Source organism: Hyperolius riggenbachi, chromosome 11 (assembly GCF_040937935.1).
Source record: "Hyperolius riggenbachi isolate aHypRig1 chromosome 11, aHypRig1.pri, whole genome shotgun sequence".
NCBI classification, from domain to species: Eukaryota; Metazoa; Chordata; class Amphibia; order Anura; family Hyperoliidae; genus Hyperolius; species Hyperolius riggenbachi.
This window is the reverse complement of record NC_090656.1, coordinates 101,279,004-101,298,248: the sequence shown is the minus strand read 5'-3', so window position 1 is coordinate 101,298,248 and position 19,245 is coordinate 101,279,004. Positions and strand designations below refer to the sequence as shown.

General features: G+C 44.7%; 1 protein-coding gene across 1 annotated transcript in view; it reads left to right on the top strand.

Annotated features, from left to right (window-relative positions):
• The window catches only part of ANO3 (anoctamin 3), a 522,514-nt gene that overhangs the window by 463,946 nt on the left and 39,323 nt on the right, over positions 1-19,245 (top strand). Inside the window, exons 15-16 of the mRNA XM_068261501.1 lie at positions 11,233-11,315; positions 16,139-16,279. Coding sequence (XP_068117602.1) covers positions 11,233-11,315; positions 16,139-16,279 — 224 coding nt within the window. The remainder of the gene's footprint in view (positions 1-11,232; positions 11,316-16,138; positions 16,280-19,245) is intronic.

The following is a 19,245-nucleotide window of genomic DNA, read 5'->3' as shown; positions in this document are numbered from 1 at the left end:
TGCATTAATTTTCGCAAAAATAATCAAAAATTTCACTTTTAACCAAAACTACATACAAAATTTTTACCTATGTTTAGGCAAAATTACTGGCAATTTTGGTAAAAATTATGGCTTTTGCAAAAATTCACATTGCGAAAATACATTTTTTATAATCATAATATTTTTTCAAAGTCAAAAATAGCATTTTTAATGTGAAAATTACTTTTAGTTCGAACCAGGATAGATCAACGCAGGTAACTTTGGCGCCATCATAGCAGCAATGCTACGATGCGCACCCTGCCAAAAGTAGCTTGGGGATCCAGTGATCACCAAACCCCAAATTATACCTCCCTCCGAGTTGCTACAACTCAGAGGAGGAATTGTATTTAATGCCACCACGGAGTTTAGCAACAGCAGGTAGAGCCATCATTCATCTCGCCCTGCGCCCAACTCACTGTATTATATGTAGGCAAAAAAAAAAAGAAAAAAGAAAATTGAATAATAAAACACATTTTTCGTATGAAATCTTTATGGTATGCATGACTAGGGGTGTGTCAGGGGCGAGATCAGGGTTGTGGCATGGGCATGGCTTAAGTGTTCCTCTTTCTTGTCTTAAAAATTTTGGAAGTATGGGTAATGAAGACAGTATCATCTATATCGCTCTGATAACAGGTTCCCTTTAATGTCTTAATTAGCATATTTCCAAAGAGTTAAGGTCCGTACACACGCCGGACTGGAGGCAACGACGGGTCCGTCATCACCTCCCGCTGGGTGGGCGTTCCAACGACAGTCCGGCGTGTGTACGCACTGTCGGCGGACTGATACGGCTGTTTCTGAGCGATCCGCCAGGCGGACAGTGCGTACACACGCCGGACTGTCGTTGGAACGCCCACCCAGCGGGAGGTGACGACGGACCCGTCGTTGCCTCCAGTCCGGCGTGTGTACGGACCTTTACAGATAAGTAAAGTATATCTGTGTAACGTTTGCGGAATCGTCTCCGTGGTCAGAGCACCAGACGTGCGCTGACGCGGCGGATTTCTTCCACAAGCGTATAATTGAGGACACCCAGGCTAGGTGCTATGCACCTGCAGAGGGAAATTCCTGTCGGCAGGTGGAGCTGTGGAGTGCAGAGGAACAGCTCCTCTGCCCTACCACACACGCCAGACAGGAATTGTACGAAGGGAAGAAACACAATCGCAAGAGAAGCGATTGAGAGTGAGCACAGAGACAGATTGTGTGTGTGTGCATAAAATTAGTCACCAACCCGCGACTGTGCACACACCACAGCAGATAAGAAGCAGGAACGCGATCGCGAGAGGTGCGATCGCCAGACGTGACACAAGGTACAGCAAGGCGGAGCACGAGAGTAGCAAAGGCACAGCAAATAATACAATAAGGAAATACGGAAAATAACAAACGCTAGCTAACCGCGAACACCGCACTCATTCGCAACAGTGCACGCGGTTATGCGCGGTCTCCACGTGATAAGCACAATAGAGACAAGCACGCCTAACTAACCATTAACAGACAAACATGAAACAGAGGACGCGAGCGCTTGCTTAACGGTTACCTCACCGAGCCTCCAGCAAGCGCAGCAGACAAGACAGACACACGAAAACAGGGACAAGCAACAGAAGGATCCCCAGCGCTAGCGAAAAGTGGCTAGCGCGATCCCAGAAGACAGAACAGAAGGATCCCCAGCGCTAGCGAAAAGTAGCTAGCGCGATCCCAGGAGACAGAGTAGCAGAACAGAAGGATCCCCAGCGCTAGCGAAAAGTGGCTAGCGCGATCCCAGAAGACAGAACAGAAGGATCCCCAGCGCTAGCGAAAAGTGGCTAGCGCGATCCCAGGAGACAGAACAGAAGGATCCCCAGCACTAGCGCTAGGGCGAGTGCGATCCAAACACACGGCAGACAGAACAGATGAGGTAGGCAGAAACAACCGCTGTTCCAACCTACACTCCAGACTCAATCAGAAGGATCCACAGCCGCTAACGCTAGGGCTTGTACGATCCAAACACAAGACAGACGGAACAGGCAAAACAGATAATACAACCTGACTGGACTAGAAGGGGAGCCTAAAGCAACCCCCAGGAATTAACTATACTAGATAGCAATGGCTGACACTCCAGCAGTGTCCATCAGGAACAGACCATGGAAGGGAAATGTCCAGCAAAGCATTCTGGGAGCAGAATGCTTTTATAGTGCCAGTCATCAAAAGAAGGCAGGTAACGGATTTGCATGACTAATGTATGCAAATCCCTCAGCAACACAAGCTGCACAACTGACAGAAGGTCTCCTTTCCAGAGTCTTGCAGCAAGCAAACCTAAACAATGGTCAAAAGGCTGCCTGCCTGCGCAGGCAGCTGAGCGGATTCTCACAGTACCCCCCTTCCTAGGGTCGAATTCAAGACGACCCTCAAAACTGATATCTCCAAACCACTCTAACAGAAGACTCATGAAGGTCGGGGCAGCCCAACAAGGTCCAATTCCAGAGTCAGTCCACCCGAAACCGACCTCATCGGAAACAGAAGCCACCGAAACATGCCCATCAGTACTACCAGTCTCAGTATAACACCCATCAGGACTGTGAACGCCAGAGAAGAAGCCATCAACACCCTCCAGACAATACCCACCACCTTCCAAGGAGCGTCCGAAAATACCAAACCTGCCACAATACCTGTTCGAAGTGTCCCTTACAACACAAAAGCCACCGTTGATCTTATCCAGGGTACCAAGCAAAATCTCTCCCGGAATCTCCCAGAACCTTTTGAAGCTCCACAGAGATCCCAAGAGGGTAGAACAATCACCAGGCTCACATGGAGAATTACCAAGAACCCCCATGGAACCAATGATAATTCCGGATTCAAAATTACGAGGACACCCATCAAGATCAAGACTTTCAGGGACCACTTCTGGGCATGCAAGCAGGCAGGCCATATCAGAGCATGTCTCCACCGAGGAAGCATCTGAGTACGCTGGTAACCGAGGCACACTTGGGCTTTCTGGGTCACAGAGCACACTGGGGTACACCAGCACAGGAGAAACCTCAGGACATGTCGGGGAACTGCCAACCTCAGAGTCCGGCACGTCAAGACCAAAACCAGTACCGGGCAGAGAAACATCATGAGTGGAGGTCACAGGCACTGGACTTTCAAAAGAAGACTCGGATACAAATTCAGAAATTTCTGTGACAATAATATCATCATCAGGACAGGGATACACAGAAATATCTAGTGAAACTAAAGCAGCCCATACACTCAGCCGATTTTTCTGGCCGACCGATCGATCCCGATCGATCGTTCGATCAATCGATTGGAAATCGGTTGGCCAATCGACGGCCGATTTCGATCGATTTCGATGGATTTCCATCGAACTTGCAGGGTGGAAAATTTAGGTCGATCTGATGAGATTGCTTATCAGTTTGCATTGGCCTTAATGGAAATCTGATGGCAAAAAAATGCCATCAGATCGAATTTCAATAGATTTCAAACTGAAATCTATTGGAATTCTATCCTGGTAAAAAATGTTCTAAAAACGCATCAGATAGATCATCAGATGCATTTCTTATCTATCTGCTGCCAATCTGACGAGTGTATGGGCACCTTTACTCTGGCTTTCTGAGTTTCGTTTCACTGCAGGGAAATTCCTCCATAGCAGTCAAACCAGACTGCAATTCCAAAATAGCAGAGAAACAGGTAACAATGGTTGCAATACCTAGACGAGCCTCTAGGGACACTGCAGGAGATTTTAAACAAGGTAATATTGGCTCATCCAGATTACTGGGTGGAAAGTCAGTACTTACTTCAGAATCAGACTCGCAAATGTCAATGCGAGTGGACATAATGTCTTTATTTATGATACAGGGCAGGCTCAGAGACATCTTCTCTGGACAGAGCAAAGGTGCTCTCAAGACAGATTCACTTCTGGCAATGTAGTACTCACAAAACGACTCTGAATCGTCCTCCAATTCATACGACAACGCTTCGAGCTGTTTTTTCTGGAACAGGGGCTCCCATTCACACCTGACTAGGTCTGAGCATTCATACTGAACCATGTTAGGGGAAGTTGTGACAACAACATGAGGAATCATATTAATTTTACTCTTGAAACTGCATAGTTTGGGAATTTTCCCCATAGCAAGATCATAGATGGAGGATCTTAAAGTAGTACTGAGAGAAGATAAAAATAATCCACTGCGCGCTTCCAACCTAAAAGCAAATAGGATACATAGTGTAATCCTGTTTCAACTATAATTACAGATATCACACATCCACTGTGTAAGTGACCACTCGTGATCCCACCACCTCTATTATAAGAGCGGCTCACCAGATTGTAGCCACCAGATCAGGGTGGGGTACTCGCTCAATATATGGTACATTGGGAACATCAATGATCCATAGCCAATTTCCCATAGGGCTAATTTATTTTAATCCTCAATAAAACACATAAAAACTCTCATTGCGCAATATATAGAGACAAGATAAAATCATGCTGCGCTTCTCGCGCCCTCCATACACTTACAAGCTCCCCTTAGGGATTGGTAGCATATCACATCGGCAAGTCTGCTGGGCCTGGTGTGCCTCTCTGAGTCCGTACGCGGCGTCCCGCTTGGTCCCCTCACGGCGTTCACCTCACCCGAACTTCCGCATACAGCGTCAGACGTACTGGCTCCGCCCTACGCGTTTCGTCACAATGACTCATCAGGGGCTAGCGTTGCCAGTACGCCAGCCGCATAAGTAGTGTCTCGCATGTGACGTCAGCGCCTCCCTCCGTATAACGTTGCCCTGAGGCTCACCACTGTCATCTGCCATTACAAACTCACATATATACAGTACACAACAATTCCTCCCTAATCTAATACAGGACCAACTCCTAATCTACCTAAGTGTATTCCCCCACCCCAATGTATACATATATATACTTTTGAACGTCGCTAGGCCGCGCATGCTCCATAATAGCCCGTATATATCCACAGTGCCATCTTGTGGTCATTTTACTAAGTGCTTTACCTACAACTCCCTATAATAAATGCAATAACTCTACATGTATTGCCCTCAGTCGTTACTATTAAAGCAATTCAAATCAAACTCAATATTTAAACCTGTGGGAGCAAATGAGCTCAAATTAAATATCCACCTACCCTCTGCTTTAGATAAATCCCTTACCTTACTGGACCCTCTCCATTTTGGTATCCATTTTTCTATCCCCATGAATTTTAAACCAGAAGGGTCACAATTATGGAACTTTTTAAAATGACTGGACACACTATGCGTGTCCAGCCCTTTCCTAATGTTATAAATATGCTCATTAATTCTCTTGTGCAGTGCTCTAGTGGTGCGGCCCACATACTCTAGGCCACATGGGCACCAGAGGACATATACCACACCAATAGTTTTGCACGTAATGCACTGTCTGAGGGTATAGTTGCAGCAAGTATTCCTGGCCGTGAAATTTCCCCCCCTCACAGGGCAGGCCTCACGGCATCCCCTGCAAGTTCTGAATGGAAAAAAGCCCTTTTGTCCCAATAAATCAGTGCCCTCCGTGATCGGTGGATCAATGCAACTAGTTACCATTTTGGATCTGAGATTGGGTGCCTTTCTATATACAAACTGTGGTTTTTCAGGCAAATACTTACCCAGTACATCATCCATCTTAATGATGTTCCAATGTTTTCTAACTACCCTTTCCATTTGTCTATATTGGTTACTGTATCCCAACTGTAATGCATATTCATGATTTCCTGATGAGTTGCGTACTGGGTTACTGATGAGTGTTGATCTTTCCATCATCCCTACTTCCCCAGCTATCCTTTCCACCTCCCTTCTATCATATTCCTTCTCCACAAACCTTTCGACAAGGGCCTGGCTCTGTACCTTGTAATCCTCCTGGTATGTGCAATTCCTTTTGATACACATTAATTGTCCCTTTGGGATGTTGGACAGCCATCTATCATGATGGCAACTTGATCTAGGGATGTACCCATTCCTGTCAGTGGGTTTGAAGTATGTCTTAGTGACCAGCCTTCCATTACCCTTCCATAATTTCAAATCCAGAAACTGTATTTTTTCTTGACTGATTGTAAATGTCAAGTCCACCTCTTCCCATAGTCGGTTAATTTTATCACAAAATAGATCCAGTTCATCCCTTGGTCCCCTCCATATAAACATCAGGTCATCTATAAACCGAGTCCACAGTATCACCCTCTGACTAGCCTCATTATCAATGATCAATTCTTCCCATCTGCCCATGTACAGGTTGGCTACGCTGGGGGCATACTTCGCCCCCATAGCGCAGCCCTGTTTCTGTAAATAATATTCACCATTATACCAAAAATAATTATGCTCTAAAGAAAACTGTAATAGTTCCAAGATTAATCCAATCTGTCTCACATCCAAGTCTGACCCTTTAACTAAAGCTTCCTCCACTAAGGGGATGGAAATAGTGGAGGAAGCTTTAGTTAAAGGGTCAGACTTGGATGTGAGACAGATTGGATTTATCTTGGAACTATTACAGTTTTCTTTAGAGCATAATTATTTTTGGTATAATGGTGAATATTATTTACAGAAACAGGGCTGCGCTATGGGGGCGAAGTATGCCCCCAGCGTAGCCAACCTGTACATGGGCAGATGGGAAGAATTGATCATTGATAATGAGGCTAGTCAGAGGGTGATACTGTGGACTCGGTTTATAGATGACCTGATGTTTATATGGAGGGGACCAAGGGATGAACTGGATCTATTTTGTGATAAAATTAACCGACTATGGGAAGAGGTGGACTTGACATTTACAATCAGTCAAGAAAAAATACAGTTTCTGGATTTGAAATTATGGAAGGGTAATGGAAGGCTGGTCACTAAGACATACTTCAAACCCACTGACAGGAATGGGTACATCCCTAGATCAAGTTGCCATCATGATAGATGGCTGTCCAACATCCCAAAGGGACAATTAATGCGTATCAAAAGGAATTGCACATACCAGGAGGATTACAAGGTACAGAGCCAGGCCCTTGTCGAAAGGTTTGTGGAGAAGGAATATGATAGAAGGGAGGTGGAAAGGATAGCTGGGGAAGTAGGGATGATGGAAAGATCAACACTCATCAGTAACCCAGTACGCAACTCATCAGGAAATCATGAATATGCATTACAGTTGGGATACAGTAACCAATATAGACAAATGGAAAGGGTAGTTAGAAAACATTGGAACATCATTAAGATGGATGATGTACTGGGTAAGTATTTGCCTGAAAAACCACAGTTTGTATATAGAAAGGCACCCAATCTCAGATCCAAAATGGTAACTAGTTGCATTGATCCACCAATCACGGAGGGCACTGATTTATTGGGACAAAAGGGCTTTTTTTCCATGCAGAACTTGCAGGGGATGCCGTGAGACCTACCCTGTGAGGGGGGGAAATTTCACGGCCAGGAATACTGGCTGCAACTATACTCTCAGACAGTGCATTACGTGCAAAACTATTGGTGTGGTATATGTCCTCTGGTGCCCATGTGGCCTAGAGTATGTGGGCCGCACCACTAGAGCACTGCACAAGAGAATTAATGAGCATATTTATAACATTAGGAAAGGGCTGGACACGCATAGTGTGTCCAGTCATTTTAAAAAGTTCCATAATTGTGACCCTTCTGGTTTAAAATTCATGGGGATAGAAAAATGGATACCAAAATGGAGAGGGTCCAGTAAGGTAAGGGATTTATCTAAAGCAGAGGGTAGGTGGATATTTAATTTGAGCTCATTTGCTCCCACAGGTTTAAATATTGAGTTTGATTTGAATTGCTTTATTAGTAACGACTGAGGGCAATACATGTAGAGTTATTGCATTTATTATAGGGAGTTGTAGGTAAAGCACTTAGTAAAATGACCACAAGATGGCACTGTGGATATATACGGGCTATTATGGAGCATGCGCGGCCTAGCAACGTTCAAAAGTATATATATGTATACATTGGGGTGGGGGAATACACTTGGGTAGATTAGGAGTTGGTCCTGTATTAGATTAGGGAGGAATTGTTGTGTACTGTATATATGTGAGTTTGTAATGGCAGGTGACAGTGGTGAGCCTCAGGGCAACGTTATACGGAGGGAGGCGCTGACGTCACGTGCGAGACACTACTTATGCGGCTGGCGTACTGGCAACGCTAGCCCCTGATGAGTCATTGTGACGAAACGCGTAGGGCGGAGCCAGTACGTCTGACGCTGTATGCGGAAGTTCGGGTGAGGTGAACGCCGTGAGGGGACCAAGCGGGACGCCGCGTACGGACTCAGAGAGGCACACCAGGCCCAGCAGACTTGCCGCTGTGATATGCTACCAATCCCTAAGGGGAGCTTGTAAGTGTATGGAGGGCGCGAGAAGCGCAGCATGATTTTATCTTGTCTCTATATATTGCGCAATGAGAGTTTTTATGTGTTTTATTGAGGATTAAAATAAATTAACCCTATGGGAAATTGGCTATGGATCATTGATGTTCCCAATGTACCATATATTGAGCGAGTACCCCACCCTGATCTGGTGGCTACAATCTGGTGAGCCGCTCTTATAATAGAGGTGGTGGGATCACGAGTGGTCACTTACACAGTGGATGTGTGATATCTGTAATTATAGTTGAAACAGGATTACACTATGTATGCTATTTGCTTTTAGGTTGGAAGCGCGCAGTGGATTATTTTTATCTTTGTTCCAATCCAGAGGATTTTCTTGCACAGCGCACTGACTGTATATTCATTAAGAAACAAGGAAAAGCAAGCACCTGTTGGATTTGTGTTTATATTGTGGACTTGTGTCTTTTCCATCTATTTAAGTCATATTGGATAGGGGGCGCAGCATTTTTTATATTTTAGTACTGAGAGAAGAAGATCTGTTTTTACATGACAAGGGATCACACAAGTCATTGACAAACCTGACACACTCACGCCGATCACAATCGACAGGAACATCTGAGAAACCAGCATCAGATCGCACAGATTTAACCTCTAAACAAACGGGAGAAACTCCATCAGAATTCACGCAGGTGTCCACAGTCGAGGCACACCCATTCATTTCAGGTCGCACAGTGTCCAAACTCACTTGCTTTACCCCAGAAAGACAGGAATAATCATGTAACAATGGTGTCTCTTTATTAGAAATAATTGGTTGGTGTGTGTGCAATTCGTCCAAAATAGTCTGCCACACATAAATCACCAGATCCACATCACACTCATCACATTCATCAGAATCGATCAAAAGGTACATAGAGTCGAGACAATCATTCAGGTCATCCGCGCTCTTTGCGATATAAAAATCGCGAAAGGCTTTCCAATCGAAATCAAACTCTTCCAACAAGGCCCCAATCTCCCATGAGGCAAATGGCGGTTCAAACAACCCAGTATCTAGGTAATCTCCATATGGGTTGGGGTCAGGAACGAGGACAGACTTTTTAACTGCTTTAATGTAGTGTGCGATCCTACCTATAATAGGATCCACATATGCCTTTGCCTCAGGCAATGACATCTGAACAAAATCGAAGGTTCCCTCTGCCCTGGGAATTTTGGTTTGGCTGGACATTCTGTAACGTTTGCGGAATCGTCTCTGTGGTCAGCGCACCAGACGTGCGCTGACGCGGCGGATTTCCTCCACAAGCGTATAATTGAGGACACCCAGGCTAGGTGCTATGCACCTACAGAGGGAAATTCCTGTCGGCAGGTGGAGCTGTGGAGTGCAGAGGAACAGCTCCTCTGCTCTACCACACACGCCAGACAGGAATTGTACGAAGGGAAGAAACGCAATCGCAAGAGAAGCGATTGAGAGTGAGCACAGAGACAGATTGTGTGTGTGTGCATAAAATTAGTCGCCAACCCGCGACTGTGCACACACCACAGCAGATAAGAAGCAGGAACGCGATCGCAAGAGGTGCGATCGCCAGACGTGACACAAGGTACAGCAAGGCGGAGCACGAGAGTAGCAAAGGCACAGCAAATAATACAATAAGGAAATACGGAAAATAACAAACGCTAGCTAACCGCGAACACCGCACTCATTCGCAACAGTGCACGCGGTTATGCACGGTCTCCAGGTGATAAGCACAATAGAGACAAGCACGCCTAACTAACCATTAACAGACAAACATGAAACAGAGGACGCTAGCGCTTGCTTAACGGTTACCTCACCGAGCCTCCAGCAAGCGCAGCAGACAAGACAGACACACGAAAACAGGGACAAGCGACAGAAGGATCCCCAGCGCTAGCGAAAAGTGGCTAGCGCGATCCCAGAAGACAGAACAGAAGGATCCCCAGCGCTAGCGAAAAGTAGCTAGCGCGATCCCAGGAGACAGAGTAGCAGAACAGAAGGATCCCCAGCGCTAGCGAAAAGTGGCTAGCGCGATCCCAGAAGACAGAACAGAAGGATCCCCAGCGCTAGCGAAAAGTGGCTAGCGCGATCCCAGGAGACAGAACAGAAGGATCCCCAGCACTAGCGCTAGGGCGAGTGCGATCCAAACACACGGCAGACAGAACAGATGAGGTAGGCAGAAACAACCGCTGTTCCAACCTACACTCCAGACTCAATCAGAAGGATCCACAGCCGCTAACGCTAGGGCTTGTACGATCCAAACACAAGACAGACGGAACAGGCAAAACAGATAATACAACCTGACTGGACTAGAAGGGGAGCCTAAAGCAACCCCCAGGAATTAACTATACTAGATAGCAATGGCTGACACTCCAGCAGTGTCCATCAGGAACAGACCATGGAAGGGAAATGTCCAGCAAAGCATTCTGGGAGCAGAATGCTTTTATAGTGCCAGTCATCAAAAGAAGGCAGGTAACGGATTTGCATGACTAATGTATGCAAATCCCTCAGCAACACAAGCTGCACAACTGACAGAAGGTCTCCTTTCCAGAGTCCTGCAGCAAGCAAACATAAACAATGGTCAAAAGGCTGCCTGCCTGCGCAGGCAGCTGAGCGGATTCTCACAATCTGCTTGTAATAAGTTTAGAGAGAGATTATCTGCAGATGTGTAAGGAGTGTGCTCAGGTTCCTTTTTCTTTTGTTGTTCATTAAACTCACCAGGTGAGGTTACGAATTGGTGAGCAAAACCCCCTTAAACAGACACAGGTAAAAATAAAAGAGTTCCTTCCTCACTCAATCCAAATGTAACGTGGCTTTGGTTGAAGTTCTGTTGACCATGAAGTCATTATTGGGAAATGAAGTAGCTCATTTGACAGTAAGCTTTCAGTAACCTAGTCCTATCTTGTTTCAGCCACTGTCTTCTTGGAGTTTTGGAAGAGAAGGAGAGCTGTCCTCACCTATGACTGGGATCTAATTGACTGGGAAGATGAAGAGGTAACAAAAAAGATACTTTCAATGTATATCTTGGCTCGTAAATGTCTGCATAGAAAAGCTATGAGGGAATTGATGAATTAAGTTAATGAGACGTTGCGGTGAGGATACTTTGAGAAGGTTTTGATGGGCACAGAATTGAATTTATGTGTGGTTGATTACACCTTTCCCACATCTTGGTGCTAATTGACTTAACTGAGGGATTGCACATTGTGATCCCTCAGTTAATGTCTTGATTGCCTAAGCAGGTAGATGGGCAAAAGTACGAGTTTCCCACTGAAATGAATAGGGAAACTATGCATGTGAGTTCATATTACGTTATAGATCACCAGAATTGTGCACTTGCGCACTTGTCAAATAATCTATATAGCATTCACATCCCAAACTGTCACTCAAACAATCAATGCATGCTTATTAAAGTGTACCCAACCCGAAGCTTGAGTACAAAAGCACATACTTACCTAAGTAGAGGGAAGCCACTGGATCCTAATGAGGCTTCCCTCGCTGTCTCTCTGGTCCTTCGTTGCTGAGCACAGACCCCCCAAAGATTACCAATAAAGTAATTTCAATCGCGAAAATAGCGAAAACTAAAAGGCATAGGGCGGCGGTTTATATATCATTGGAAAGAGGAGAAAGAGAGCTTTAAAATGATATGCATCTTTTCTGCACTGTTTCTGCACTGCTCGGAGTCCCTTTAAATAATAAATGCAGCAACTGTTACCCCCGACACCAGAAAACAACTGCAACTGTTACCCCCGACACCAGAAAATAAACGCAATGTGGGCAACATTTCAGCAGAAAATAAATGCAATTTGGACCATATTTTAGCAGAAAATAAACGCAATTTGGGCCACATTTCAGCAGAAAACAAAAGCAATTTGGGACACATTTAGCAAAAAACAAATGCAATTTGGGACACATTTCAGCAGAAAACAAATGCAATTTGGGACACATTTCAGCAGAAAATAAATGCAATTTGGGCCACATTTCAGCAAAAAACAAAGGCAATTTAGGCCACATTTCAGCAGAAAATAAACGCAATTTGGGCCACATTTCAAAAAAAAAAAAAAAATTTACTCACCTGACAGAATTCTCCTCTCCTGGCCTCTGGTGTGCAACTCCTCGGACGATCCTCCTCCAATCTCCCGCGCTGACCGGCAGAGCAGGGCTACGGGAAGATGGCTATTAGACGCTGCATGCCAGTTCATGCAATGGTACGGTGGCCAGAGTCCCGAGGCCGGGGTGTCCCGCAGCTAAATGCGGGACATTTCCCGGGACCTCATGCAGTCTGGGACAGGGGACCCCGAATCCGGGACTTGTCCCGGGTAAAGCGGAACGTATGGTCAGCGTAACTGTATCCTATCTAAAGAAATGTCACTGAATATATACATCCAGGATCCAGCTTTCCAGCTATATCAAATAAAGAAAATTGGACACTATGCATTACACCTACACATACTTACCTTGTACCTTGTGCATGAACCATACACATATAGATTCTATTCTATGTCCAGTGTATCAGTAACAAGGGGTCAAGCTATGCGAGTTCGACCCGCCCCTTATATTACATCATTAGGGTCAACTTCGACCCTTTACATCACTGTTCTGTCATTGAGCTACCTCAGCCTGGCGACCATATGGGCTTGAAAGCCGCCATCACCGGCACTCTCGTCATGGTGCGCACCAGTCCAGCACTGCCGTCACTACACAAACAGCTGTTTGCAGTCACTGCATACCTTTCACTGCATCTGTGACTGCACATTGTATTATACTTGGCAGTCAGTGCATACCTTTTACTTGAAAGGATGGCAGACTTGTCCTCCATAACAGATTCTCATTAAAGGATTTAAAGTTGATACGCCTCATTTACAGCAGGGCCTCGAAAGTCCTCCTGTATTGTTATTTTTCGTTAATACCTCTCTGAGTCGGGACTTGCATGCCATGCCTGCTGCCTTCCTTGGATGTGTGGTGGTAGCCGTTCCTGCTCCTTTGCCCACAGCGTGCCTGCTGCCTTCCTTGGATGTGTGGTGGTGGTAGACATTTCTCAGGCTCCCACTCCGGACCGGAATCGAACCCCGATTCCCCAGCTATTACCCGTGGTCAACATGGTACTGAGAAAGTAATATGGAAACTTGTTTATCAGTCACACAGTTGAATGAATGGCAGACTTGCCCTCCATAATAGATTCTCGTTAAAGGATTTAACGTTGACTCGTCTCATATACAGCAGGGCATCGAAAGTCCTCCTGTATTGTTATTTTTCATCACTACCTCCCTGAGTCGGGACTTGCATGCTATTAGAGATGAGCGTAATGACTTAATTACGATTTCGCGAAATTTCGCGTAATTAGTGTAATTACGATTATGGCCGTAAGTACATAATCGTAATGAAGAAGGATTTCGCGAAATTCCGCGTAAGCGTAATTTTCGCATTACAGTGGGTATTGCGAAATTACGTTTGCCTTGCATGCAACCGTTTGTAAGCGTAGTCACATAACGTAATTTCGCGATAGTTCATATTACTGTAAGCGTTAATTTTCGCGTCGTTTTCGCGTTACGGAATGCTATTTCGCATATAAAATTCGCCATGTGGTGATATTTCGCATCAAAATTCGCCATGCAGACGAAAATGCCTTTGGCGAAAATTCGCGAACAACCCTGCTAACAAGTAATTACGAAAATCATGAAATTACGAATAAATGCGAAATTACGTTATGGTTTAACACAAAATTATGTTATGGTTTAACACGAAATTACGTTATGAACGAAATGCGAAATTACGCGTTGAAAATTACGCTTACGGTATTTTCAATTACGATTTTATTGGCAATTACGCTACCATAATTTTGCATCGTAATAGCAAATTTCGCATGCATAATTATAGTAACGCGAAATTTCGAAAATTTCGGCTCAACACTACATGCTATGCCTGCTGCCTTCCTTGGATGTGTGGTGGTAGCCGTTCCTGCTCCTTTGCCCACAGCGTGCCTGCTGCCCACCTAGGACGTGTGGTGGTGGTAGCCATTTCTCAGGCTCCCACTCCGGACCGGAATCGAACCCTGATTCCCCGGCCATTACCTGTGGTCACCATGGTACTGAGAAAGTAATATGGAAACTTGTTTGTCAGTCACACAGTTGAATGAATGGCAGACTTGCTCTCCATAACAGATTCTCGTTAAAGGTATTGAACAGCAAGCAGAACAAGTATTTAAAAAAATAGATGTAAGCTTTAACGATGGTAGAAAAAGAACCATTGAAAGTTGGTAAAGCAGTCAGACATTACCTGATATCACTAAGGAAGAGCAATCTCGCCATGGTGCGCACTAGTCCAGCACAGCCGTCACTACACAAACAGCTGTTTGCGGTGCGTTACACCGTTAGTTTGGTCTGTCAGTGTGAACCAGTACACTAATTACACTCCCTGATTGATGTTATACACATGCAAGATGTTTTAAAGCACTTTAGGCCTCCAATTTAGCATTCAATGTGATTTCTGCCCTTAAAACGCTGCTGTGCGTCAAATCCAGATTTTTCCCCGGGACTTTTGGCGTGTATCCCACTCCGCCATGCAAAAACTCAGATGTTAGATCCCTTGAAACATCTTTTCCATCACTTTTGTGGCCAGCATAAGTGTTTCTAGTTTTTAAAGTTCGCCTCTCCATTGAAGTCTATTGCGGTTCACGGAAGTTCGTGCGAACCGAACTTTTTGAGGAGGTTTGCGTTTGAGGTTCGCGAACCTAAAATTGCAGGTTCGAGCCATCTCTAACTGTATTATGCCTAGCACTGGTGATCAAATTCGCCAATAGAAACAGCACATTCCACTCTAGAGATCCCTCCGTGGTTATATCACAACCTGTATGCGCACTCACATCCCGACTAGCTTCTGCTTCTCACCGTCTTCAGGGGTGGTTAACCTTGAACATGGCAAGAAGCTGGAAATAGTTGGCACTAGAGTGGGCAGTGCTTGCAGAGTGCCAGCCTGCCAGGTAAAGGGAAGTAGTACTGCAAGGGGAAGCACAGCACACCAGGGAGGGTGTGATGGATTAGGACCCTTGTTATGTGAGTGTACCCTTCATTCCTTGGCCGTTTTACTTGAAATAAAGTGTACATAAATATTGAAACCCACTTAGAGAATCCCTCTGATTTCTTGCACTGTGAGTGCGCATACAGGTTGTGACATTACCACGGAGGAATCTCTAGAGTGAAATGTGCTGTCGCTGTATGAGAATCTGATCACCAGCACTGTGGCATACTACCATTTATTAGGTACAGATGCCCAACCCTTACTTTCCTTTATGGAGGGAAAGGACCATCCATAGGCAACGGAGCATGGTGGACCAGTGTGTGGTCAACACAGGCAATGCTTGCAGGTTCATAGCAGTTCTTCCCCATGCCGATATCATACATACTCAGAACTTACTACACTAAAGGGAATGTTAATTAATAGATAACTTTAGGCCTATTAATTTATGCTAAAGTAAGGAAAGGTGAGACACATATGAAGGCAACCATATTTATTTGCTTTTAATCAATGCCAGTTTCCTGGCATCCTGCTCATCTTTGTGGCATCAGTAGACTCTGAATCACCCACCTGAAACAAGCATGCAGCTAAACCAGTAAGACCTGAGTCAGAAACATCTGATCTGCATGCTTGTGCAGGGTCTATGGCTAGAGGTATTAGAGGCAGGACAAACAGGCAAAGTGCATTGTTTTAAAGAAAGTAAATATGTCAGCCTCCATATGTTCCTAACCTTGTGTTGCCTTAAATAAAATTCTAGTTGGAATAAAATGGTTGTATGTAAAATAACTGGATTTGCATCTCTCTAGGAAGAGTTACGGCCACAATTTGAAGCAAAATATTCCAAACTGGAACGGACGAATCCAATCACTGGCAAGCCTGAACCTTTCCAGCCTTTCAGCGACAAGTTCAGTCGCCTTATGGTGTCTGTATCAGGAATATTCTTTATGGTAATGATCCCATTTTATATTGCCTCAGGAACGGTTCTCAGTTGCTTCTCTGCTTGTAATGACATTCAGGGGGAGTGTGAAATACTGTGGGACATTTTCTATTTGTCGCCAGGAAACTTGGAAGGAGGAACATGATTAGTTGCTACAAGAGAAATAGAAACTCTTCTCCAGTCAGACGCTTTGCACATGGGCCCTTATTCAAATACCTTTTCTCCTTAGGTTACTTACAGAATATATTTTCCCACCTTGGCGCTTATTCAATTATCTCTTAAAGCCCAATACTTAGTATAAAGGCTGCCATACACTGGTCGATTGCCAACAGATCGACCAACAGATCGATCCCTCTCTGATCTAATCTGATCACAGAGGGCTCTATTGGCTGCCATACACTGCACACAGATCTGAATCGATTTCAGCATGAAATCGATTCAAAGCCTGTGAAACCGCCACTGCCGCATGCCTTGCCGCCTGCCTCGCCAGCCCCCCCCCCCCCCCCCTCCCTCTCCCCTGTCCAACAGCTATAATATTACCTCTCCGCCGGTGCGAGTCCCCGGGATTCGTTCAGTCACACTTCTTTCAGCTTCCTCCATGTCCTCTTCACTTCCTGTCTCATCCTGTGGCAAGCAGAACTTTGGCTTGTCACAGGAAGCAACAGGAAGTGAAGAGGACATGGAAGAGCACTGAATGGATCCCGGGGACTCGCGCCGGCTGGACAGGTGATATTGCTGCCGCTATGCTGCATCGCTCATCGCCGAATCGAACGCCGCTAGCGATGCGCTCCCCACCCACCGGTGATCGAGCAAAATTTTCCATTGGGACCGATCAACTGAATCGATTGATGTCGGATGACAATCGGTCGATCGGTCAGCGTTTGCGTTAACAATTTCACAGCTGATTTGATCACAGTGATCGAATCTGCTGTATATTGGCAGGAATTTGAGTTAGTGTATGGGCACCTTGGGGCTATGTTCACATTGTTGTGTTGTGTCAGACAATGGCCACAAGTCACTAAGATTACTTCCTGTCTTTAATAAGGATTCTCAGCTGTTTTTATTGTTATCACCATGGTGATAAGTTATGTAGTATTCAGTAAGCAATTTACTTCAGGCAAACCTCAAAAATTAGGATTCTCGCCTTAAATTAAGGAGGGATTAAATTAAAGTTAACAATTGAATCCTTAAATTAACGACTGAAGAGAGGAATGCAAGTGATAACAACTGTAAAGTGTGTGAGGAATTATCACCTGGCCTGAGCTGTCGTTAAATGGAGTGTTACTAGAGACTGCAATGTAAAGTGAATGATTCTGAGCTGTCTGCTTTATTTTTTAGTATTTTTTTTTACAGAAGGGGACTGTATATAGAGAGAAATACACATCAACACAAAGGAATAGAGGAAGAGAGACACATCAAGCTTATGTGTATACACACACAGCCACACACAGACATGCACAGGCACGGCCATACATAGATAGACAAACACAAAGACAGCCTCTCTCACTCTCTTTTTCTGGCAGCCATACACAGCACCTGCTGGCTAGATGTAATCCTGCTGGATGAGGAGACAGCAGGAGGGAGGAGCTACAATCCTTTCTGTGTGTGCTCCTCTTCTTTTTATCGAATGCATGTTAAAATAACTAGAGACAGAGGTGATAACTTAAAGGTCACCCGAACTTAAATGTGACAAAATGAGATAGACATGTGTATGTACAGTGCCTAGCACACAAATAGCTATGCTGTATTCCTTTTTTTATTTCTCTGCCCGAAAGAGTTAAATATCAGGTATGTAAGTGGCTGACTCCGTCCTGACTCAGACAGGAAGTGACTACAGTGTGACCCTCACTGATAAGAAATTCCCCTTGTTTACCGTTTTCTTGCTCTCAGAAGCCATTTTCTGCTAAGAAAGTGTTTTATAGTTGGAATTTCTTATCAGTGAGGGTCACACTGTAGTCACTTCCTGTCTGAGTCAGGACTGAGTCAGCCACTTGCATACCTTAAAATTAACTCTTTCAGGCAGAGAAATAAAAAAAAGGAACACAGCATAGTTATTTGTGTGCTAGGCACTGTACATACACATGTCTATCTCATTATGTCCCATTTCAGTTCGGGTATCCTTTAAGGACTGCAGTGATAAGATTACACTCTCACTGTGAAAACGTATTATTACAGTACATGTTAAAACGGACTTGAACTCAGAACATCCTCTCTGCTCTCAAAGATACACAACAGCATAATAACCTTTAAACAAAAAAAAATTCTTGTGACAGCTAAATAAAATCCTAAAATAAATATGCACTGTTTCTACTTCCTGATTCATGTAAGCAGACATATTGTTAACAGCCTGTGCTTTCAAATGAGCTTATCTGCCATCTCTGCCATGGCAGTCATGTGACACAGGCCTTGCCCAGCACCCACTGCCACCTACTACTTCAGTTCTGTACTGGTATGTGTATGTATTTTATTGCATGGACACTGTATACACGTTTACAAGAACTGTATCTTCAATTTGCCTAATAACGTAGCAAGAAGTAGTGCTGACTTTCTTTCTTTCTTTCCTTACTATACAACAACAGTGCCTGTTAGTTTGGGCCAGGAAGAGCATGTGCTCTTACGGGACAAAAATCACAGGCACCTTTGTTGTATTGTCCTGATGAAGATAGTGAGGTCCCAAGAAATGCATTGTCCATTCTAGTGCTTGATAGAACTTTCAGTTATTACTGGCCTTTTTCTACAGAAGGGTTAAGACCAACACCACCCCTCCTTTTTAAACTGTTTTACATTTTTATCATATCAGGTTCTTCCATCCAGTTCCTGTATCACAGTGTTTGGAAAGCCCTAGCAGGGGTGGGTCTCTCGGCAGGCTCTGATTATTAAAATCAGTTGCTGTTTCCCAGCTGTTCCAGGAAGTCTTCGAATCCCAGGGAAACACCATCTCTCAACCTGTTATTTATTGATTTAATGCCAGTTTTG